Source organism: Blennius ocellaris (assembly GCF_963422515.1).
Source record: "Blennius ocellaris genome assembly, chromosome: 15".
NCBI classification, from domain to species: domain Eukaryota; kingdom Metazoa; phylum Chordata; class Actinopteri; order Blenniiformes; family Blenniidae; genus Blennius; species Blennius ocellaris.
This window is the reverse complement of record NC_137664.1, coordinates 10,185,245-10,204,427: the sequence shown is the minus strand read 5'-3', so window position 1 is coordinate 10,204,427 and position 19,183 is coordinate 10,185,245. Positions and strand designations below refer to the sequence as shown.

Below are 19,183 nucleotides of genomic sequence, written 5' to 3'. Positions count from 1 at the left end.
TTGTGTTGTGATGCTGTTGAGTTGTTATGCGGGTGGCACACCAGCTAAACTAGCATCAAACCGGCATCAGGCCAGTATAAGACAAGGTCTGGTCCTATACGACCAGTGTATGTTGTGTTTTGGTGCTTTTGTGGTGGTTTGGTGAGAGCACACTACCTAAACCTAAAGAAGACGGTTCACCTGCTAAAATGTCCGCAGACCAACACCAGATAAGCATGTCAGTAGCATATGTTGGTTTTGGTGCTGGTATGGCGATATGCTTAGGGTATGTGAGCTACACCAGTGTCAGACCAGCATAGACCAAAATAGGACCACCCTGGACACAAGTATGGTGGTAAGGCCAGCAGGTATTGTGTTGTGGTGCTGGCATGGTGGTGTGTTGATGGTACACCATCTAAATCAGCGTCAGATCGACAACAGACCCGCATAGGAAGAAATAGAATGAGTCCGTGCTGATCTTTGGTGCTGATGTGTTGTTTTGTTGGTGGCACACTGGCGAAACTAGTATCATATCACAATCAGAATAGCATAAGGTCAGGACAGGACCAGCGTCGGACCAGCAAATTGAAGATCTTCATACGATCAGCAAGCGTTTGTTTGTGTTACTGCAATGATGATGTGTTGATGGTGCACCAGCTGACCAATATAAGACCAGTATCCAACCAGCATAGAGCAGAAGAGATGTTTTGGTGTTGATATGCTGTTTTCTGGTGGTGCATCAGGCCAGCCTTCAATTATACAGCACTTGGGCAATATTTTGACTTTGAACTAATTCTGACTTTTTTTCTCCTCGCTGTGTAGCCTGCTGTTCTTTCTCACTTCCTGCTTCCTTCATTCTTTTGGGTAGGGCATCAGGTAGATCCAGGAGCATGAGCAGGACTTTGAGCTGCGGGAGCAGATGTCTGGGTATAAGCGCATGCGGCGACAGCACCAGAAGCAGCTGATCGCCCTGGAGAACAGGCTAAAGGCCGAGATGGATGAGCATAGGCTCCGGCTGCAGAAGGAATTAGAGACACATGCAAATAACACTTACATTGAACTGGAAAGATTGGCAAAACGCCATGCAGCTCAAACAGACAAAGAGGTAAAGCCTTGACAACAGGTCTTATTCACGCATGAGTTTGAAACTGAAGTTTTATTAAGTTCGCTTTATGACACGCCAGTGCTTGTTTTATAGGGCAGCCAATCATTAAAGGTCGCTTCTATGCATTTCTTCACAGATGAAGTCAGTTGCAGCAGAAGAGAGAAGGATCCAGCACCAGATTGTTGCTCAGCAAAAGAGAGAGTTGACCTCTTTTTTAGACAACCAGAAAAAGGAATACAGGCATTGCAAAGAAAAGATCAAGGAAGTAATTACCTTTATGAAATTATACGATAAATTCATTGAGCATGAAGCAGATATTACATATTTCATTGCATCATAAAGGCTCCAGTTCCTCTATGTTTTATATTTTAGGAGATGGGTGAAGACCCTTGTACACCCAAGGAGGAGAAGCAGGAGCGTCTGTCCAGGCACAAAGAAACAATACAGCGCTCTCAAGCTGAGGAGGAAGCTCACCTGCTGGCCCAGCAGAGGATGGTCTACGATCGGAGCTGCAGGGCCCTCAAACGTCGGAGTCTGGTCAAAAGACATGAGTTTGAACAGGAGCAACTGAGAGAGGTAATGTGGATTTCTAATATTGCGTAACAGATTAGCCGTTTGCAAAATATTTGATGATGATTTGCTTCAAAAGTCAATGAAAATATGGTTGTCAAGCCCAGGAAATGAGTAATGGTCATCAGCATTATACACTATACTATTGACGAGACACAAACTTTCCACTGGACTTTTTTTTAACTTACATAGACAATTATACCGCTTCAGCAGTATCAATGTGCTTTACAGGATTAGTCACATGTCCCCCCCTTCACTGAAACGCTCACATACACACACACACTCAGCAAATTCCACCATGCAAAGTGTTCCCAGACCACTGGGGGAAACCTGGGATTCAGTGTCTCTCCAATGGCACATTGACATTTCAAAAAGCAGGATTGAACCCTTTAACCCTGAAATCAGAATATGTCCCACTTTATCATTAGAAGTTGAAAGGGTTTGAAGAGGACTATGCAAAATAATCTAGGGGACTTTTTGTTTCATCTCTGAATGTGCATTAAAAAGGCCAAAAAGCTGACCTATGTATTTCAGCAAAAAAGAAGCACGTGAAGTAAAAAAAAAAAAAAACAGGAGGAATAAATACTGTGTGACATTCAAATTACATAACGGAACCTGTCAAGTTATATGACTTTCTAGTCACATGCAGTGCAGCAAACGGATGAACGAAGATAAAACAGACTTTTCAAACTTCTCCAAAAATGACATCCATACGATGCTCACGTTTCAGGAACTCAACAAGAAGCGGACGCAGAAAGAGATGGAGCACGCCCTGATGATCCGGCAGGACGAGTCCACCCAGGACTTGGAGCGCAGGCAGCTGCAAATGCTGCAGAAGCTGCGCGTTGAGCTCATGCGGCTGCAGCATCAAACAGAGCTCGAAAACCAGGAGGAGTACAACGGCCGGCGACAAAGAGAACTGCACAGGAAACACACTCTAGAGTGCCGGCAGCAGCCACGAAACCTCAAGGTGCCAGAAAAAAAAATGTCTCAGTTTGCCAAAAGCTGGAAAAGTTTAGGAAGTTTCTTATTAAAAGGACCATTACAGGTTTCATGGTGTGAAGATTATCTGCAGATTTTAGTTTAAGCTCTGCCGGTAATGCACATCAGTTTCTTTTTCGTAAAAGAGACAAATGCTTGAATTGACTGGATTTCACCTTGTATTTTAATGCCAGATGGCTCAATAGAAACTTGTAAAAAAGTAATAATCATGTTGCCATGAGAACCACTTCTTCCAAAACATGTGTGTTGCAGTCTTTGCAAATTTAAAGCTTTACTTTTTTTCTTTTTTTAATGATAGTGTTAGGGTTAGGGTTCGATGTGATGTGAGCTCAGATGTTCAAAGCCATTGCAAATAAATGAAATGTATAATATGTATGTCTGCAAAGTACAATGATTTACTGGATATAAAGGTAGACTGAAAATGAAACGATTCATTTTTAAGAATTTAAACCAAACATGACCGGACCAGCTTTCATCAATACTCATACTCACCTGCATCTACTTCTGACCCCCTGTAGATGCTGGAGATGCAGATCAAAAAGCAGTTCCAGGATACTTGCAAGGTGCAGAACAAACAGTACAAAGCGCTCAGAAACCATCAGCTGGAAGTGTCTCCCAAAGGTGACCACAAGACCATCCTGAAGGGCCTGAAAGAGGAGCAGACACGCAAGCTGGCCATACTGGCTGAGCAGTACGAACAGAGCATCAATGAGATGATGGCGTCACAGGCGGTATGACTTTATTTTTTTTTTTTTGTCTTTTCCTTTTATGTGAAATGTTGTTCATCAAGGATCAAGAGTTTACAATTGCATTCACAACTACATTGGTTTCCTTATACTACTGAATGACAGAAAGTTGTTTAAAAACTTGTGTGGGTTAAACCTTAAAGGCCTCTAATCTCCCGCACCCTCGTCAACGCTTCTCACTCGGTGTTCCTGGGTTTGTAGATGCGATTAGAAGCAGAGCAGGAGACTGAGTGCCAGGCTCTGAAGCAGCAGCTGAAGCAGGAGATGGAGCTTCTGGACGCCTACCAGAGAAAAACCAAGTCACAGATGGAGACCCAACATGAGCGAGAGCAGCAGAAACTTGAGCAGAAGGTCTCCATACGGAGAGCGCACCTTGAACAGAAGGTAGGTGTAAGTTTAAGATCAAAGCCATTTTTAAATACTGGAATTAAGTGTGAAGCATGAAACTATATAAAAGAAATAACCTCAAACAGATAAGGAGATAGAGGTGAAATTTGTGTATTGGTCACATTATTATTGTATCACTTCTGTTGGTGGGTCATACAGAAAACTGGGGTTCTTCACCTCCCAAAGAGTCCACTGCAAAATTAAAATTTGACTTTGCAGAATAGGAATATGGGCATTTATTCACTCTTTGGAATTTTGAGGCCCTCATCGGGGACTGAGTTTCACTTTAGTGCCAATTAATAAGTATGAGCAGGTGCTCAGCTAAGGCGTGGAACATTTGACCTGCCGATCACCACAGCAGTGTGAGGTTGATGATGTGAGCATGCTCCAGGGCAGAGGTGAGATAAGGAGTCAAACCTGCAACAACCCAACTGAAACGCCATCATGCTACGAACCGAACCGCTTGGCCGACATACAGCATTTATTTTCTTTTTCATCATGTAAACACAATTATTAGGAGTTTTTAATAGTTATTCTACAACAAATAGAATGTAAACATTTTACTTGTCAAGGATGTACTCATCGCCTCATGTGTCACACGGGGGCAGCACAGTGCTGAAGTGCTCGGTTCTCTTAATTTATGACAAGCACTCGATTCTGCACTCTGGGCCTTATTGTGTGGAGTTTACATCCCCCTTTGTGTGGGTTGTAACCCCCCCCCCCCCCCGAAACTTATCCTCCAAACAACTAACACAATTTGTGTGGAAGGAAAATCAATAAATAAGAACAACACTCAAAATATTTAGTACATTTTGTCCTGTATCTGTGTACAGCTCAATATTATCCCCATTATTCAAAGAGTAAGCTGGTTCTAAGGCTTCAGCTTCCTAACATTAAATGTGCTTTTGTATCTCTGTTGTTCCAAGTTTAAGTGGGATTGATATTTTGAAGCCATTTTCACTATATAATGGGTGTGTGTCGGTCTAAATCCAGCAGGTCTGATACGAGGCTGCGAGTCCATGATGCGTCTTGCAGTTTGTCTGGTGGATTAGCCTCCAGCTCAATGTGGCCCCGGCCTGGATAGAACAAGTATCGAAGGATATTGTATGGAGACAGCATAGGAAAAAAACACATTCACATATACACAATAACTTTTGTTCAGTTGAAAAACTATTTGAAATGAAAGCACCATGTATCGCGTGTACAAGGAGAAGAGAAAGGGGAAATGGTACCTTTGCTTGGGAGCTCAATGTATTCAGTCATTGGACTCATTTTTCAAGCATAAACTCATGACTGCTTAACAGGAGTTCAGAAAACAAACACATCTTCACTTTAGATAAGAATTTTTTTTTTTCACATCTGGCAAATGTATTCTAAAATCACCTTGAATTAGTAATAATAAAAAAAAAGCTGAATGAACATTTTATGTTGACTCTTAATGGTCGTCCAGCTTGAAGTGTGGCAGAGTTCTGACTGTCGGCAAAGATTGAGCAATAATGTTGATGCGACTAACTCAGGAACACAGACCGCGACCAGGTCCAACACAAGCTGAAATCAAGCGTCCCTGAAACAAAATAACAAGCTGGATGTTTTTCCAGATTGAAGAGGAACTGGCCGCACTTCAGAAGGAACGTACCGAACGGATCAAGCACCTGTTGGAGCGCCAGGACAGAGAAATGAACACTTTCGACACAGAAAGTAGAAGCCTGGGCTTTGGAAGCCTGGGATCTATGGACTTCCCCAAAGAAGACAACAGATGAAAGTGGATTTATCTCTTGAGGACAACATATCCGTGCCCTTTTCACGTCCGCTTGACCGTTTGTCACGTCCACTGTGACGAAACTCGATGACTTTCTCTATTTACTTTTTCTTCTCTCTTAGATATTGCATCTTTGAATCGAGGTGTCACGTGGAATGAGAGCTTCTTTTGTCAATCTTGGAGGGGGGAAAGTAAAACAACATAATCTACAACAACATGTCAATAAAAGTCAAACCTAGTCAGTGTAACTCAAAACCTATGTGCAGAATAACAGACTCTTTCCTCCATGCCATTTCCTCCTTTTGGTATGAATTGAATAAATCAGGAAATTTTAGTAAAATGGGCACTTTGATATGTTTAAGTAGAAACCCATCATGTTCATATGATGCTTCGTGTGTGTGTGTGTGTGTGTGTGTGTGTGTGTGTGTGTGTGTGTGTGTGTGTGTGTGTGTGTGTGTGTGTGTGTGTGTGTGTGTGTGTGCGTGTATGCGTGTGTGTGTGCGTGTATGCGTGTGTGTGTGTGTTTTACATGGAGGGACATTGTGGAATGTGAGCTGCGGACTCCCCCGTGGTGTTAAGCTGCTTTGTCTTTTTATTTCATTGGTTTTCGATCTTATTTCAGTCAATTTGAATCTCTGAATGTTAATATTACTGTATGGGGTCACTGGATAGTCAGAGTTTATTCTTTTTTGAAGGTTTTTTTTTTTTCAATTTGGTCATTCTTCCATATTGTGCTTATGCATACAGTATACTGTGGTCCCTCACTTTTCTAGACAACAGCTCTTATCGTTTCTTTTCTCAAATATGTAGAATCAATTGGCATTAGCTTGATCAACCCGTTCATCTTATCACAAATCAAGATCCCACTTGGTAAAACTGCTTATTATTGCATGCACTTTAAGGACAAATTCAGGTTGTGAAGTGAAGCATGAATCTGTCAGAGATTTTTAGCTGTTTGTAAATAAAAGTGCTCATAGCGTTTTATTTATTTAATTTTTCTTCAGTTCATCTTAGGCCTATGGATACTGAACATAAGCGCCATATTTGATATGATAATTTCACAAATGCCTTTATTTAAGTTGTGCCTGAAGCAGATTTTAGTTGTGTGTTTGCTGTATCTATATTTTACTTACTGAGGCCGGCACCATTTTTGTTTATTTTGGGGGTTCATCGAAACTTGTGAATCATTTAATGTTCACTAATCAAAGTTCTTGTAAAGGAAAATGGTGAGAATTGTGCTGTATAATTTTTGATATATTTGTACATGAGAATATAACTAGAATATACAGAGGCACTGGTCTATTACTGATAACAGAGGTTAATGATAAAGATTTTGCTTTGTTTTATTTGTTTTCTAATAGAGAAAGGGTCATACAATCGCTCAGTATATTGCTCAGTCAAAGACTTTCGGATTGTATAAATGCTGGTGAATGGAACCACAGACTTCTTAGTATATCAACAACGGAGATCTTTTACAGGTCGGCGGCTCTGCAAAAGCAAATGAAACAATGTGTGGGTCCAATTGCATTTCAGTAATTAGTGTCTAATGATAAGATTTACATATTTTTCACCATGTTCATTATGGTCATTGAACAGGTTGCACAATTATTCCATTTATACTGAATGGAAAGATAATTGTTTGGTGCTTAATTTCTAATACCACCTTTAGCCTTGTAGTTTTTTGTCTTGGAGAGACGATTGATTTTTTAAAAAATGTAAACATGAAGCATTTTGAGACCCTCCCGTCCCCTTCCGGATGTAAAACACTTCTAAGTTTTCCATGACATATGTAGAGTGCCCCATGCAGTGAAACCCTCTAAAAATGAAGTATATGTATAAAAAAAAAATAATAAATACTATTTTATCATGGGTCAGATTTTGAAACACTGTTTAATGTGGTGGTCTTGAATGCAACCCTTTCATGTCATGACAGGTATTTCTTTGCCTGTTTTTTCTTTTTTCTTTGCTACAACCTGTTTTAATGTTGGATCATATTCCTCACAGGGCTGAAAGGTGGAAGACGTCCCCTGAATTCACAAAGTATTTTTAATGGAGGAATATAATGACATTCAGTTTCTGATGGCAATAGAACTTTAATGCTCTTGTTTTACATGTCGAAGACTAAATTTGGGATTTGCTGCATTTAACTAGAGTGTGTTCTGAAGTTGAGTGGTTCCACTTAGATTTTTCAGCCTTTTACATTTACACGAACTTTTCTGAAATTTGATGAAGGGGGGGAAAAAAAGGGTTTCTCACATGCAGTAAGGCCTTTTGTCTATGGTCACGTAAAATTGAAGCCTTGTGGACAAATGGTTTCACTGAAAAACAAAAGTGCTGTTGGCGTGCTTGAATAAGTTTGCCCGAGAGCTTCAGAACAAATATGAACCTTACAATTTGTGTGGATTTTACGTTAATAGAAAGATGTATTTAGTTAGAACTAAAAGGGGACTTTCCTAAAGAACTTTATTCACCATTTCCTGTGCAGTTCAAAGACAAAATAAAAGAGATTCTGTTCAAAGAAACGCAGTCTCGAGCAACATCCTGCATTTTATGGCAGCGCTTTTCTTCATGTATGTGGCTGAATTTGCTTCTTGTGCTTTCTTTTGTGGTGTGGGACTTCTCAACCTTGCTTTTCTTTGATGTGATGCGACCGCCTGCAAACTACCGTGTTTCAGTTGCTGTTAACTGTCAATCTCTGTAGGTCACTAACAAGCATACAGGCAAAGTTAACTTGTGAAAAACCATCAATGTGAATCGGAAGTATGAGGTGAGAAGGAGGCCACACTGCTGAGTGGAAAATATATGTATATATAAATCTAATATATATATATATATTTTAGTCTCAACCTGCTTGATTCAGGTGTTGCTTTTTGACTTTTTTTCTCTCAGTGTGTCGGTACTGGCAGGAATTCGACTAATTTCCTTCAAGCTGTCAAAGTCTACAGCACCACCTGCTTTTACAGACTTACCACAACCCCTCTGTTATTCCTTGGGGCCACTGGAAAGCCCCAAGGGTGGCAGAAGAGTGGTTAACCCTTCACCCGAAGAAGCGCTGACAGGGTTGTGGTGCACCGAGTTCCCCCTGTATTTTCTTGAGTAGTCTGTGGTTTGACAAGCATCCGCTGGGTTGGAACCAGAACGCGAATGCCACCAAATCAGATGAGATTTCACATCAAATTCATAATGAGTTGCTTTGTGTTAACATGCTGCTTGAATTGCCTGCAACACTTCTGAAGATCCCAGGTTTGATTCAGGGCTTGGGGTACTTGAGTTTCCTCCCACAGTCCAAGAACACGTCACTTGAAATGACTGTAAATGTGAATGACAAGTGTGTGACTTGAGCTGCGATGGATGGTGTGCAAGGTGTAGGCTGTCTCTCATTGATTATCAGCTGGGATTGCCTTTTAACACCCCTATAATTCTATAACTGTTGGTTAAAACAGTAGAAGATGGAAGGTAGATGGGCTTCTATATCTCGCAATCTAAACTCTAATTACTTGCGTAGGATTGACCGCATGCAGATATATGACGTTCATCCAAGAAATATGTGATGGCGGTGACGTTGGGATGAGACATCACATAAGCAAGCAAAACATCTTCTTTACGTAATCTGGGCTGGTTCCTCATCCCATACTACCCAAACAAACCATTGGATTATTCATCATAATATGAAATCATCCTCTCATAACATAAGGAGGCCTGTGAGACACAGGCACGTTGCCGATAAGGGAGAATTGTGGTGTGCCGAGTTACCCCTGTTTTCCCACGAGTCGTCGGTGGTTTTACGAGCATCTGCAGGGTTGACAAGAAGTTGGAACTTTTATGCCAGCTTCATGATGAGCTGTTTCGCTTTCAGGGCAACGTTCACCTGTTGCCTCTGTCAACCACAGTGCGTCTCCATCCTGCAGCTTGAACTTCAGTTAACCCACCGACGCATCAAAACTCCAAGCAGAAGTGACCATTAATCCTCGAGGTTTGCGGTGGTGGTGACGTATTAGACAACATATTTGCAAAATCACTTTCGCATTTTTACGTACTCCCCGGTTCCACCTTGCAATTCTGCTTCAACTAAACCCCTGGAAGATGCCTCATCACAACATGTCACAGGAAAATAATTTCCAAGATAACATGAGCGGCATCAGTGAGACACCAACGGATCGCCTGCTAAAGTGAAGTAGACCCAGCCCTCTACGCACTTTGTGATTGAGAAACACTTCCTGTGACCCTGCCAGTTCCCTCCAGCAATGCCCACATGATAATACTGTCACACAGAGACAATTATTTCCGGTTAATCAGATAAAGGAATTAACAGTCAGCATTAAAAGAAAAATAAGGTTTAACACATTGCAGTTCACTTGAATTTACTCAACACTTTTGGTTATGTCTGTGTAAACATCTCAACACTAATAAGTGCAGTTGTGTGGTTGGAATAATGAGTTATAAGATCACATTTATGCCAGTGAAGCCCCCCCACCCCCCCAAAAAAAAAATCTATTGAAAGTGTAAATTGAGGTAAGGCTCATACATTTTCTGTTTTAAAAGTAAAAAAAATCTAAAGAGAGAGAGAGAGAGAGAGAGAGAGAGAGAGAGAGAGAGAGAGAGAGAGAGAGAGAGATTATGCTTTGTGCAGAGAGGTGAGCTCACTTTCCCCCTTCATCCACTTCTTACCGTCTCACCGACGAGCTCTAGAGGGGGATAGAAAGCATGTTAGAGAACTGTGTCAAAGGGGAGCTGACCTCAGCCATCAGCTCATCTTTAAATGTAGCCCATTTCTAAATTCAGAAGAATAATGTTCCTCAAGTGATTCAAATATAATAGGGGTCTATTTTTAAGCAGGATAAAAAGGAAGAAAAATGAATACAATGAAACATTACTAATGATAATCATCTCGTTGGGGGACAACGTCCATACATGCCTGTCCACTCAGCAGACATGTAGGGACGTTGTCTGCTGGTGCAATATGGAGGAAAGATGAAAAAGAGCATATCAGAGAGAGAGAGAGAGAGAGAGAGAGAGAGAGAGAGAGAGAGAGAGAGAGAGAGAGAGAGAGAGAGAGAGAGAGAGAGAGAGAGAGAGACAGAGAGAGAGACAGAGAGAGAGAGAGGAGGAAATTCTGGGAAATTTGGTTGCCTCACAAAGAGCACGTCATTTCCTCCTATGACAAACGTGTGGTTTCTGACTTTTTAAAAAGTTTTAAAGCAGTGTGATTATGACAAGCCCGCACTGCTCGCCTGTGCTTCTTGGGAGGAGAATGAATGGCCATGTAAAGAATATGCATTTTCAACAGTTTATGGAAACAGCAACCAGTAAGTTTTACTGTATTCACTGTTTGATTGGATACCCACAGGAGGATTAAACACCGTTGCATTGTTGAGAAAGTAATTGAAGTTTGCTGTTTTCTGCAGATGTAAAATGATTTTTGAGCTGTCTGACGAATCTGTTCAACATTTAAAGTGACTGATGATGTGCGGTGACATTTAAACGTACTGTAACTGAAATCACAACAATGCAGCTCAAAATCTTTAGAAGCAGCTTTTGTCTCTGGTTGAAGATTCGCAGGAGGATGTTGTATTTTTACCTCTCTTGCTGTGTGCTTGTGGTTTGGGAATTGAAGTTCCCCACACCAATGAGATGTAGGTTAACCATAACTGACCAGTTCCTTTCTCCTCAGCATTACTCTCTCTCCTGCTGCTTATGGCTGTTGATTCAACAAAAATTGTGGCGGCAGGCAGAAGCCAGCAGTGTGGGAATGCTCTGCAGCAGACTTTAAAGCTCACAAGGCTTGTACAGAAGGAATCTGTGGACCTCATCAAAACATACGTGAGTATAGATAGAAAGCTGGCTGCTAACTTATTGCTGCTTGGACAGTGACCACACAGATTTCAAGTAATTCACTTGGCGGCGTGCAAGTAAACCAACATCACCGTGTGTTGTTCACTCTTTATTTGTTGCAGAAAGCTTCTCAAGGAGAAATGTCAGAGCTTTTATGCAAGGTGACAGTCAACAACATCCCCGACCCCAGCATCTCCGGGCTGGAGCCCTCAGAGAGGATCTCCAGCATCTACACTCAGCTCCAAGCCTTCTTCCCACATTTCAAACGCGTGTACGAGCAGCAGACGGACTTACAGTCACCAGCCAGCCCGCTGCTGTCGGAGCTGGCCGGCGTCAGGCTACGCAGCAGGTACCTGGCTGCCTCCATAAAAACTTTTTACCAGAGCCTCTTCCCAAACCTGCCCGTGCCGGACCCAGCGGGGGGGCCGACGACACTACCTCCATCTCAGAACGTCTTCCAGCAGAAGGTCTACGGCTGCGCGGTGCTGAGGACCTACAAAGAGTTCCTCTCAAATGTTTCCCGAGAACTGAGGACCCTGAAAAGCAAGGTGTGCAGAAGAAGGATACAAAAAAACAAACTCTTCTGAAGTATGACCCCAAGCTGGATTTTGATGGTCAGCGCTTTTACTCACTGGGCTGATAAAGACTAGAAAATTTAAGTGAGTATGAAGGTGGCCGGTACATCACTGTAATAGAGCATATTTATGGTATTTAATATTTATTTTTTCGTGTATCTATTGGCAGTGGAATTATGTTAAATACATCATCATGCAAGTCATGTATATTTAATTTCTTTATTGTGTTATCTGAAATTCTGCATTGCTGGCTGATGTAAATTAATTTGCTGTGCACGTAGTTATTAAAATAATCTGCGGCTGTACTTCTTTGTCATCTTTGATTTTCCATTTGGATGCAGCAGGGTCAGTGTATTAATAAACATCTGAAAAGTAAACAGGTTTTGCATCACAGATCTTCTTATTGGTGGGACCCATTTAAAAAAAAAAAGTGCTCCCATTATAAGTCGTAAAAAAAAAAAAATTGTGTCAAAGTTAGAAAAACACTGTTAGTTGTGAGGCATCATGTGCTGTTTTCGGCTTAGAATCAGTCCATCAAGACGAGTTTAAATAAAAAATCAGGAAGCTGCTGAGACGCTGACTGTGTGATATCAACCCAGAATGACGCATGTGTTCAACACATGGCTGCATCAGATAGGAAAGATTTCATGAAACTGGCGGGCCGTCTGGTCAGTCACAAGGTGTGGGTGTGGATGTGCGGGGGTCAGATAACTGTATGTGCCCACACGGCTTTGTTTTCGTGCTTCGTCCCTGCGTTCCTGTGTTGATGGAGATGCAAGTGTGTGATGGGTGGGAAAATCCAGTAGGAACAGCCCCCCTGTTCCTACTGCTTTTTTTTTTTAATAGATCATTAACACGTCCTCCAATCCGAACTTGTCATCTACATAAACATACATATTTTTATTGACATGAAGCAATTGTTGGCTAAACTTTCCTCAAGTCACAAGTTCTTAGGAAAATGGAAGTAGATGGGGGATTCACTCTGGGTCATGAATCAAGTTCCCTGTTATAACTTGGTCTTATTTAAAGCACAAACACAAAGGGTACCTCAGGGCAACAGCCACTCTTCAGTCTACATAATGCAGTCATTTTCACTACCTCCTTAATACTTCACAAGACTTAAGAAGTGATGAAGTCCTTTCTAGCAGATTCATTTCTCACAAATCATCACCGTGAAACTCCAATACACCTGACTCATCACTATGTTATTTGTGTTTATTGTAAGGAACTGCCAAAATGTCGTCGAGAATACAATATAACACTCCAGTTGTTAATCAGATTACTTAGAGATGAGACAGCAAATACAACCAATTTTTGGACATATGATACAACTTGTGTCGGGTTGTTTGCACTCTTGTAACTCTTAAAAGACTCTTCTTTTCATTATTTGATGTGACAACTGCTAAATAGGTTTAATTAACAATCGAAACGGATTCCTTGCGCATGTCCCAATGGATTACAACATAATTTCTCTAAGAAATTAAACAAAAACTCTGAAATTCATGGAAAATATTACCCCAAATATACAGCTTACATTTCATATGCTATCATAATAAGCAGAAGTTTATCCTTTAACATGTGATACTACCTTCAACCTGAAGAGGGCGGTATATACCAACCACTGGTTTGATTTGATTTGCTTTCTGAGGATGATGAAGATCAAACGGGCAAATTAGTTTCTGCTTTTACTTTTCACTAAGGTCGACAGTTGATTTTTGTATTTTTCTTCTAACCAAGTGTATTATTTGTGACATTAAATCTCAAGAAAGAGTCCAAGGCCTCTAACAAACTGGAAATATTCTGATTGCTACTTTTGTTGTATATTGCAGCCACTTTCTTCCCATTCATCGTTTTCATGCATTTGTTTAGGTTCTCTACATTTCAAACATATTAAGTTTTTTCTTCCATTTTTTTAAACATGTAGTTCAGGGTTAAAGCTTGTCTCTGGTGCAAGTTTTGCTGTGTTAAAAAAGGATCAGTCAAGTAGATATGAGGTTGGAAACTGGCATGTTCCAACAGTAAATGGCTTCACGTCTCAGAAGCAGACTGAAATGACTAATAATAAGTCGTAAACAGACTGAGAGCTGAAAACTGTCAACACACTTGAGCTTCTGATTTTTAAAAATTCTTTCACTTCTGATGTTATGAAGGAAAACGATTTTTGTGTTGGATCTGTGGTCAGGAAGAAAACGCTCAGGTTTCTCTCACTCTCACAAAACTCCCTAAAACCTATTCATCTTATAACATGAAGTCCTGAGAAGTTGTCAATGAATTTTGGGAAAGAAAGGATACACATCGATGAACCAGCAATGAAGGTTATTCCTACGAGCCATTTATTGTCACAGTACGTTGACGGTTTCTGGGAAAACATTATGATTTGCACAAATTTTCGCTTACAATTTAAATTTTGCAACTAATTTTCAAGTGAAACTTTAAAAAGGGGAGGTTTATATTTGAATGGTGGAACAGAAAGGAGGTTAAATGTATAATTAAGCAAAAACAAAATATACATAACCTATTCTTGTATTAGAAATGTCCTTCAAGCATTTATTTTTGCAGGGCAGCACTCCTGTTTCCCATTTACCAGAAGTACACATCATGAACTGAAGTCAGATCTGTTTCATGGAAGTCTTTTATTGTGCAAATATAGAGTGCAGAACATGCACCAGGTGCCACATTTGTGATTAATGAAATGCATTTCATAGTTATTATCTCGCCACCATTAAATACATGTAGACACATTTACAGACAGGCTGTTATATCCCTGATAATTAAGTTATTGATTTACAGCAATGACATCTTTAAAGGCTCTTCAAGCATTTATATTTGCATGCATAGTTTGTGGTACCTGCTCTCCAGTCACAGATATATGATTATTATTGCTTCGTCCAGTGTTTCATAGGCGTATAAAGTACCCGTCCTCCCATCTAGTAATCTCACAGTATTTCTTACAAATAGATCAATTACTTCTAAAACAACTGCAATATACATAAAGTCTTTGGATTTGCATAGTAGTCAAACATGGGTAAGGCATATATTTAGTGCAAGCAGGAAGCAACAGGTATAGCAGAGTTAATGCCGGGGATGCACGATGATATCTGGACAACATCGGTGTCTGCCGGTAAACACGCAAAAAAAAATTAAACATCGGCATTGGCATGAAATGCAGATGATCGTATGCCAATGTTTTTCTCTTTTCTTTCTCGTCATTCCATTGATGAACATAGACAAGGGAGAAATCAAACACGTCTGCTATGTGGAGATATTTTTTGTGAAGTTTGAGAAACTGATAAAGTCGCCATTTGCAACGAGCGCTCAATGTCAGTTGTGTGACGAGTTAAAACCCGCTTCTCCTTTTGAGAACTTGAAATCCAACCAGGCTTGCTTCCTGGTTCTGGTCCATGTTCAGTTTGTTTACGCATCATCAAGATGATTGTCACTGGTTCGAGCTCAGATAAGTGTGAACAATTGGCTGAGCTCAATTTATGAGTCTATATTTATGTTTTAAAGCTTTGTAGAACCACATGTGCTCGTGTTGTAGAAACAAATTACTTTCATTAAGTTAATATGAGAATGTGTGAATCACCTGCAGCCCAGTCCAACCAGAAATGGTTAACAATTAAAGGCATTTCATGCCTTAGTGATTGACGAAATGTTCTGAGAATATGAAAGAGTTTACAGTTTTGTCTTGACAAAAAATATTATGTTTTCATATAAGTTGTATTCGTTTTCACACTGTGGCCTGGGAGCTGGCAGCAGTCCCATCAGCTAAAAAGCACCATAACTTAACCGTGATTTAATGTTGTCAGTATTAAGTATTGCATCAGAATATCTGCATATCGGATATCGGCATATATCCAATCTCGTGCATCCCCAGTTAATGCTACAGTAGAAACTACAATTCTTCATTCTCAGTTTTTTCACTGCATATTTTCATGTACCAACCTCACTTGCACAGGGTAGTTGCGTCCATATTCAAGAAGCGAATGCTCATTCTTGATTCAATCTCGAAGCCATTCAGCAACTGCAACAGAGTTTTTGCTTTTACTTCACCACCTCTTTTCATATGGCGGATATCAAGTATAATGACATATTTTGGTGTATTTTCATTGTTGTTTGTAAAAGCCGTCAACCAACCTTGAGGAAATGTTCAAATGTGATCCCCTCATAGAATTCATCAGGCTCCTGAACATGATGGAGTTGTTAGGCTTGTCCACTCCAGTGACTAAGAAAACCGGCATTTTCAATTGTAGTAACGTACATACCATGTGACCCATTGAAATACTGGCCACCTCCAACATGGCGGCATCAGCAATGCTTTTGGCGGTTTCTTTCTCCAGTGCGCCGCTGCGAGACAGCAGCTCCTCCACCACCTGGGCAGACGTGTACAGCAGTCGAAATCAAACATTGTTACTGCGACGGCTCCACGGCTTCAGGAAATAATATGCTTCCTCTTTGCCCTCATTAGCTGCCAATTAAGTTTGTTGCAGGAAGGCAGGCAGCTGAGACTAATGGTGGAGTGAAGACAGACACTGACCAACTGCGGGGTGACACAACTTCCTCCTCGTGCAGACAATCTGCAACTTTAATCATCCTCGAAATTCATGTGAGCGTGACCATATGACACTATTTCAACACGAACACAGAAGCCAGAAGTCCAGCATTATAAACGAGCTATAAACTAATAGTGTGTATGCATGAGAGAAATTGTGATAAATTCACCAAATTGTTGAAAACTGCACGTGATCAAGTGATAGGAGGCTTACATGTCTGTATTCCTCGAGGGTTATCGTCCCATCGTTGTCAGTATCATGCATGTTGAATAAAACTGCAGCGAGAGAGAGAGAGAGAGAGAGAGAGAGAGAGAGAGAGAGAGAGAGAGAGAGAGAGAGAGAGAGAGAGAGAGAGAGAGAGAGAGAGAAAGAGAGACAGAGAGAGAGAGAGAGAGAGGGAGGGGGAGAGAGAGAGCTATCAAATTAACGGCTGTGTGTCAAGCCACAGATAACGCCAGGCATGTGATCACGAGGCCGATTTAAAACACACACATCTCAGTTTCTCTTTCCTGACAGTCTCGCGCTGCTCGTCCGTAATGTGGAGAGACGGGGGTCTGAAGTGAGACATGACCACGAGGAACTCCTCGAAGCTGATCTCCTCTACCGTTCCATCGACGTCCTGGTGAAAGTTTCTGAGGAGAAGCACGGAAAAACCAACTGAAAAAGAATCCCCAAATCAGTGTGAAATCCAAACTCAAACTCAAAAGGCTGTTTCTAATTGTTCAAAATGGCAGTCGGGTGTTATCAGTGTACCTTTGGTCAAAGAAAGCCGCTATGATCTGTGCACGGATGGGATTGCATGCCAGATCTGGGATTTCGTTGAAGTGATCTCTCCTGGATAAGGGGAAAAAAAAAAAAAAGGTTTCCAGTGAGTACCGTATGACTTGTGTTGTTAAGTTACATGCAGCCTGTCGAGCAGGTTTTATATTTCCCAAGAAACACATGCTGTTGTCTGAAGATAAGCCATTACCTTGGAAAAATAATCCTGACCTAAGAAAACAGTCACCTTTAAACAATGCTCACAGCACAGCGCAGCACATTAAAGTCATGAAGGTCAGCATACCGTAGAGTTTGTTCATCGTGGCTCAGCTGCTTGAATCTCTTATGTAGGACTCCAATCTGCTCTAAGGAAACTAAAAACAAAAACAAGAAACGGTTCATTTATGGACTAACATTTGGCTTCTTGTTGAAAAAAACAAGCTCTGCCATGCTCTGTTAAAAATGTAAAACTGAAAAAGCACATTTGGATATTTAAATGCTACATGTGTATAACTACTGTGATGACACAATGCTTATCGATGGTGCTTCAGAAAAAAAGGGTGACATTCTGTGTGGAGTTTGCATGTTCTCAACCAAAGTAGTTAAACTACTCTCAGGCTCTGAGTGTCATTTAAGTTACATGTTTGATTGTAGAATCACCGATATGTGTACATTTAAGTGTGTTAAACTGTCTGTCTGTAATGCCATTCTTCACTACAGAATGTACCCATGACCCCGAGTTGTATAAAGCGGTATAAAATATGTATGATGTATGGATAGATGGATGTATGGATGGATGGTGACTTAAACTGTGAACTGTTAATGTCAATGTGTGTGTGGCATATTATGTTGATGGATTAACTGTGTATTAGACTGGCACCCTTTGACTGTGTGCTCTGCTGTTGGAATGGCTAGATAGATAGATAGATAGATAGATAGATAGATAGATAGATAGATAGATAGATAGATAGATAGATAGATAGATAATTTAATTAATCACACTTTTCTTTCAAATTGAAGATTTTATCACTTTCAACACACACACACACACACACACACACACCCCCACCCACCCACCCACACCCACACACACACACACACACACACACACACACACACACACACACAGAAGGCCATTGCTTTAGTAAAACTTTGATCTATTATTGAGCGCCCCTCCTGTGGTAAACTGGGTAAAGTTTCACTTACATTCGCTTGCGCTTTAAATTATTCATAACTGCTGCACCAGTCAGCCTGGTTTACTTTACGCATTTACGCACAGACATTCAGGACATGTGTAATCACCCATTATAGGAAGCATTCATCATTTCTTATGCGTATCACTTCAGGGGTGAAGCTGCAACACCCGGGTTTCCCCTTTAAGAAGAGACTGAATTAAAATGAGGGTGAATTTAAATTACATGTGCGCTGCGAGGAAGCGGCACACACATCCGACATGTCTGACGGGAGAGGAACTGCCAAATAGTAATAACGACTACTCACAGCCAGTCTTCTCCGCAAGATCAACATAATGTGGTTGAGCAGGTGCGGACTGTAGTGCGCCCATCGCTCCTGCTGCGTCCTGACCAGAGGGACCAAAGATCCGAGCGCAAATCAACCCAGAGTGGATGTCATGCGATCTTTTTTTTTTTCCTTCTTCTTCGTCTTCCTAGTTATGCTCTCGTCTTACTGAGTGTATGAGGTGCAGATTGTGTGTTACTTTCCACCTCCTCTCCCCAGTCACTGAGCAGGTCTCATCCTCCGCAAAGCGCGCAGGCCACTTCCGCACCCAGCGTCCTGATGACGACACGAGTCTCAACACGAGGCTGCAGCCTCAATAATTCACGTATTGATCCCAGGTCTGTGCTCAGGCTGCGATCTGAGACTGACACCCTGCATGCCCCGGAAGACCATGCGCA

General features: G+C 41.1%; 3 protein-coding genes across 4 annotated transcripts; 2 read left to right on the top strand and 1 right to left on the bottom strand.

Annotated features, from left to right (window-relative positions):
• Positions 1 to 871: 871 nt before the first annotated feature.
• Positions 872 to 5,549, top strand: taok3b (TAO kinase 3b; the record flags this gene model as incomplete). The annotated part of the gene is made up of 7 exons (XM_080509796.1): positions 872 to 1,084; positions 1,221 to 1,349; positions 1,457 to 1,660; positions 2,385 to 2,624; positions 3,175 to 3,387; positions 3,604 to 3,786; positions 5,388 to 5,549. The coding sequence occupies exons 1-7, from the start codon at positions 899 to 901 to the stop codon at positions 5,547 to 5,549; spliced, it is 1,317 nt and encodes a 438-aa protein (XP_080365922.1). The 5' UTR covers positions 872 to 898.
• Positions 5,550 to 11,242: 5,693 nt separating this feature from the next.
• m17 (IL-6 subfamily cytokine M17) lies at positions 11,243 to 11,967 on the top strand (the record flags this gene model as incomplete). Its single annotated transcript, XM_080509899.1, has 2 exons — positions 11,243 to 11,368; positions 11,503 to 11,967. 2 exons carry the CDS (start codon positions 11,243 to 11,245, stop codon positions 11,965 to 11,967), a joined length of 591 nt encoding a protein of 196 aa, XP_080366025.1.
• Positions 11,968 to 14,628: 2,661 nt separating this feature from the next.
• On the bottom strand, positions 14,629 to 18,982 carry tescb (tescalcin b). 2 transcript variants are annotated; one of them, XM_080510331.1, is made up of 8 exons: positions 18,768 to 18,982; positions 17,572 to 17,641; positions 17,262 to 17,342; positions 17,001 to 17,140; positions 16,722 to 16,783; positions 16,221 to 16,328; positions 16,093 to 16,140; positions 14,629 to 15,979 (listed from the first exon to the last, which is right to left on the bottom strand). In XM_080510331.1, the coding sequence occupies exons 1-8, from the start codon at positions 18,829 to 18,831 to the stop codon at positions 15,902 to 15,904; spliced, it is 651 nt and encodes a 216-aa protein (XP_080366457.1). In that variant the 5' UTR covers positions 18,832 to 18,982; the 3' UTR covers positions 14,629 to 15,901. The 2 variants fall into 2 exon arrangements, with proteins under 2 accessions (XP_080366457.1, XP_080366458.1); XM_080510332.1 differs by having other exon boundaries at positions 15,909 to 15,979; positions 16,217 to 16,328.
• Between the last annotated feature and the right edge of the window lie 201 nt (positions 18,983 to 19,183).

Coding starts and splice junctions, on each gene's coding strand:
- tescb (XM_080510331.1), bottom strand. CDS start 18,831: ATGGGCGCACTACAGTCCGCACCTGCTCAACCACATTATGTTGATCTT. Junction 16,329..16,721: donor CCCTCGAGGAATACAGACAT/GTAAGCCTCCTA, acceptor ACGTCTGCCCAG/GTGGTGGAGGAGCTGCTGTC. Junction 16,141..16,220: donor GTATTTCAATGGGTCACATG/GTATGTACGTTA, acceptor CATCATGTTCAG/GAGCCTGATGAATTCTATGA.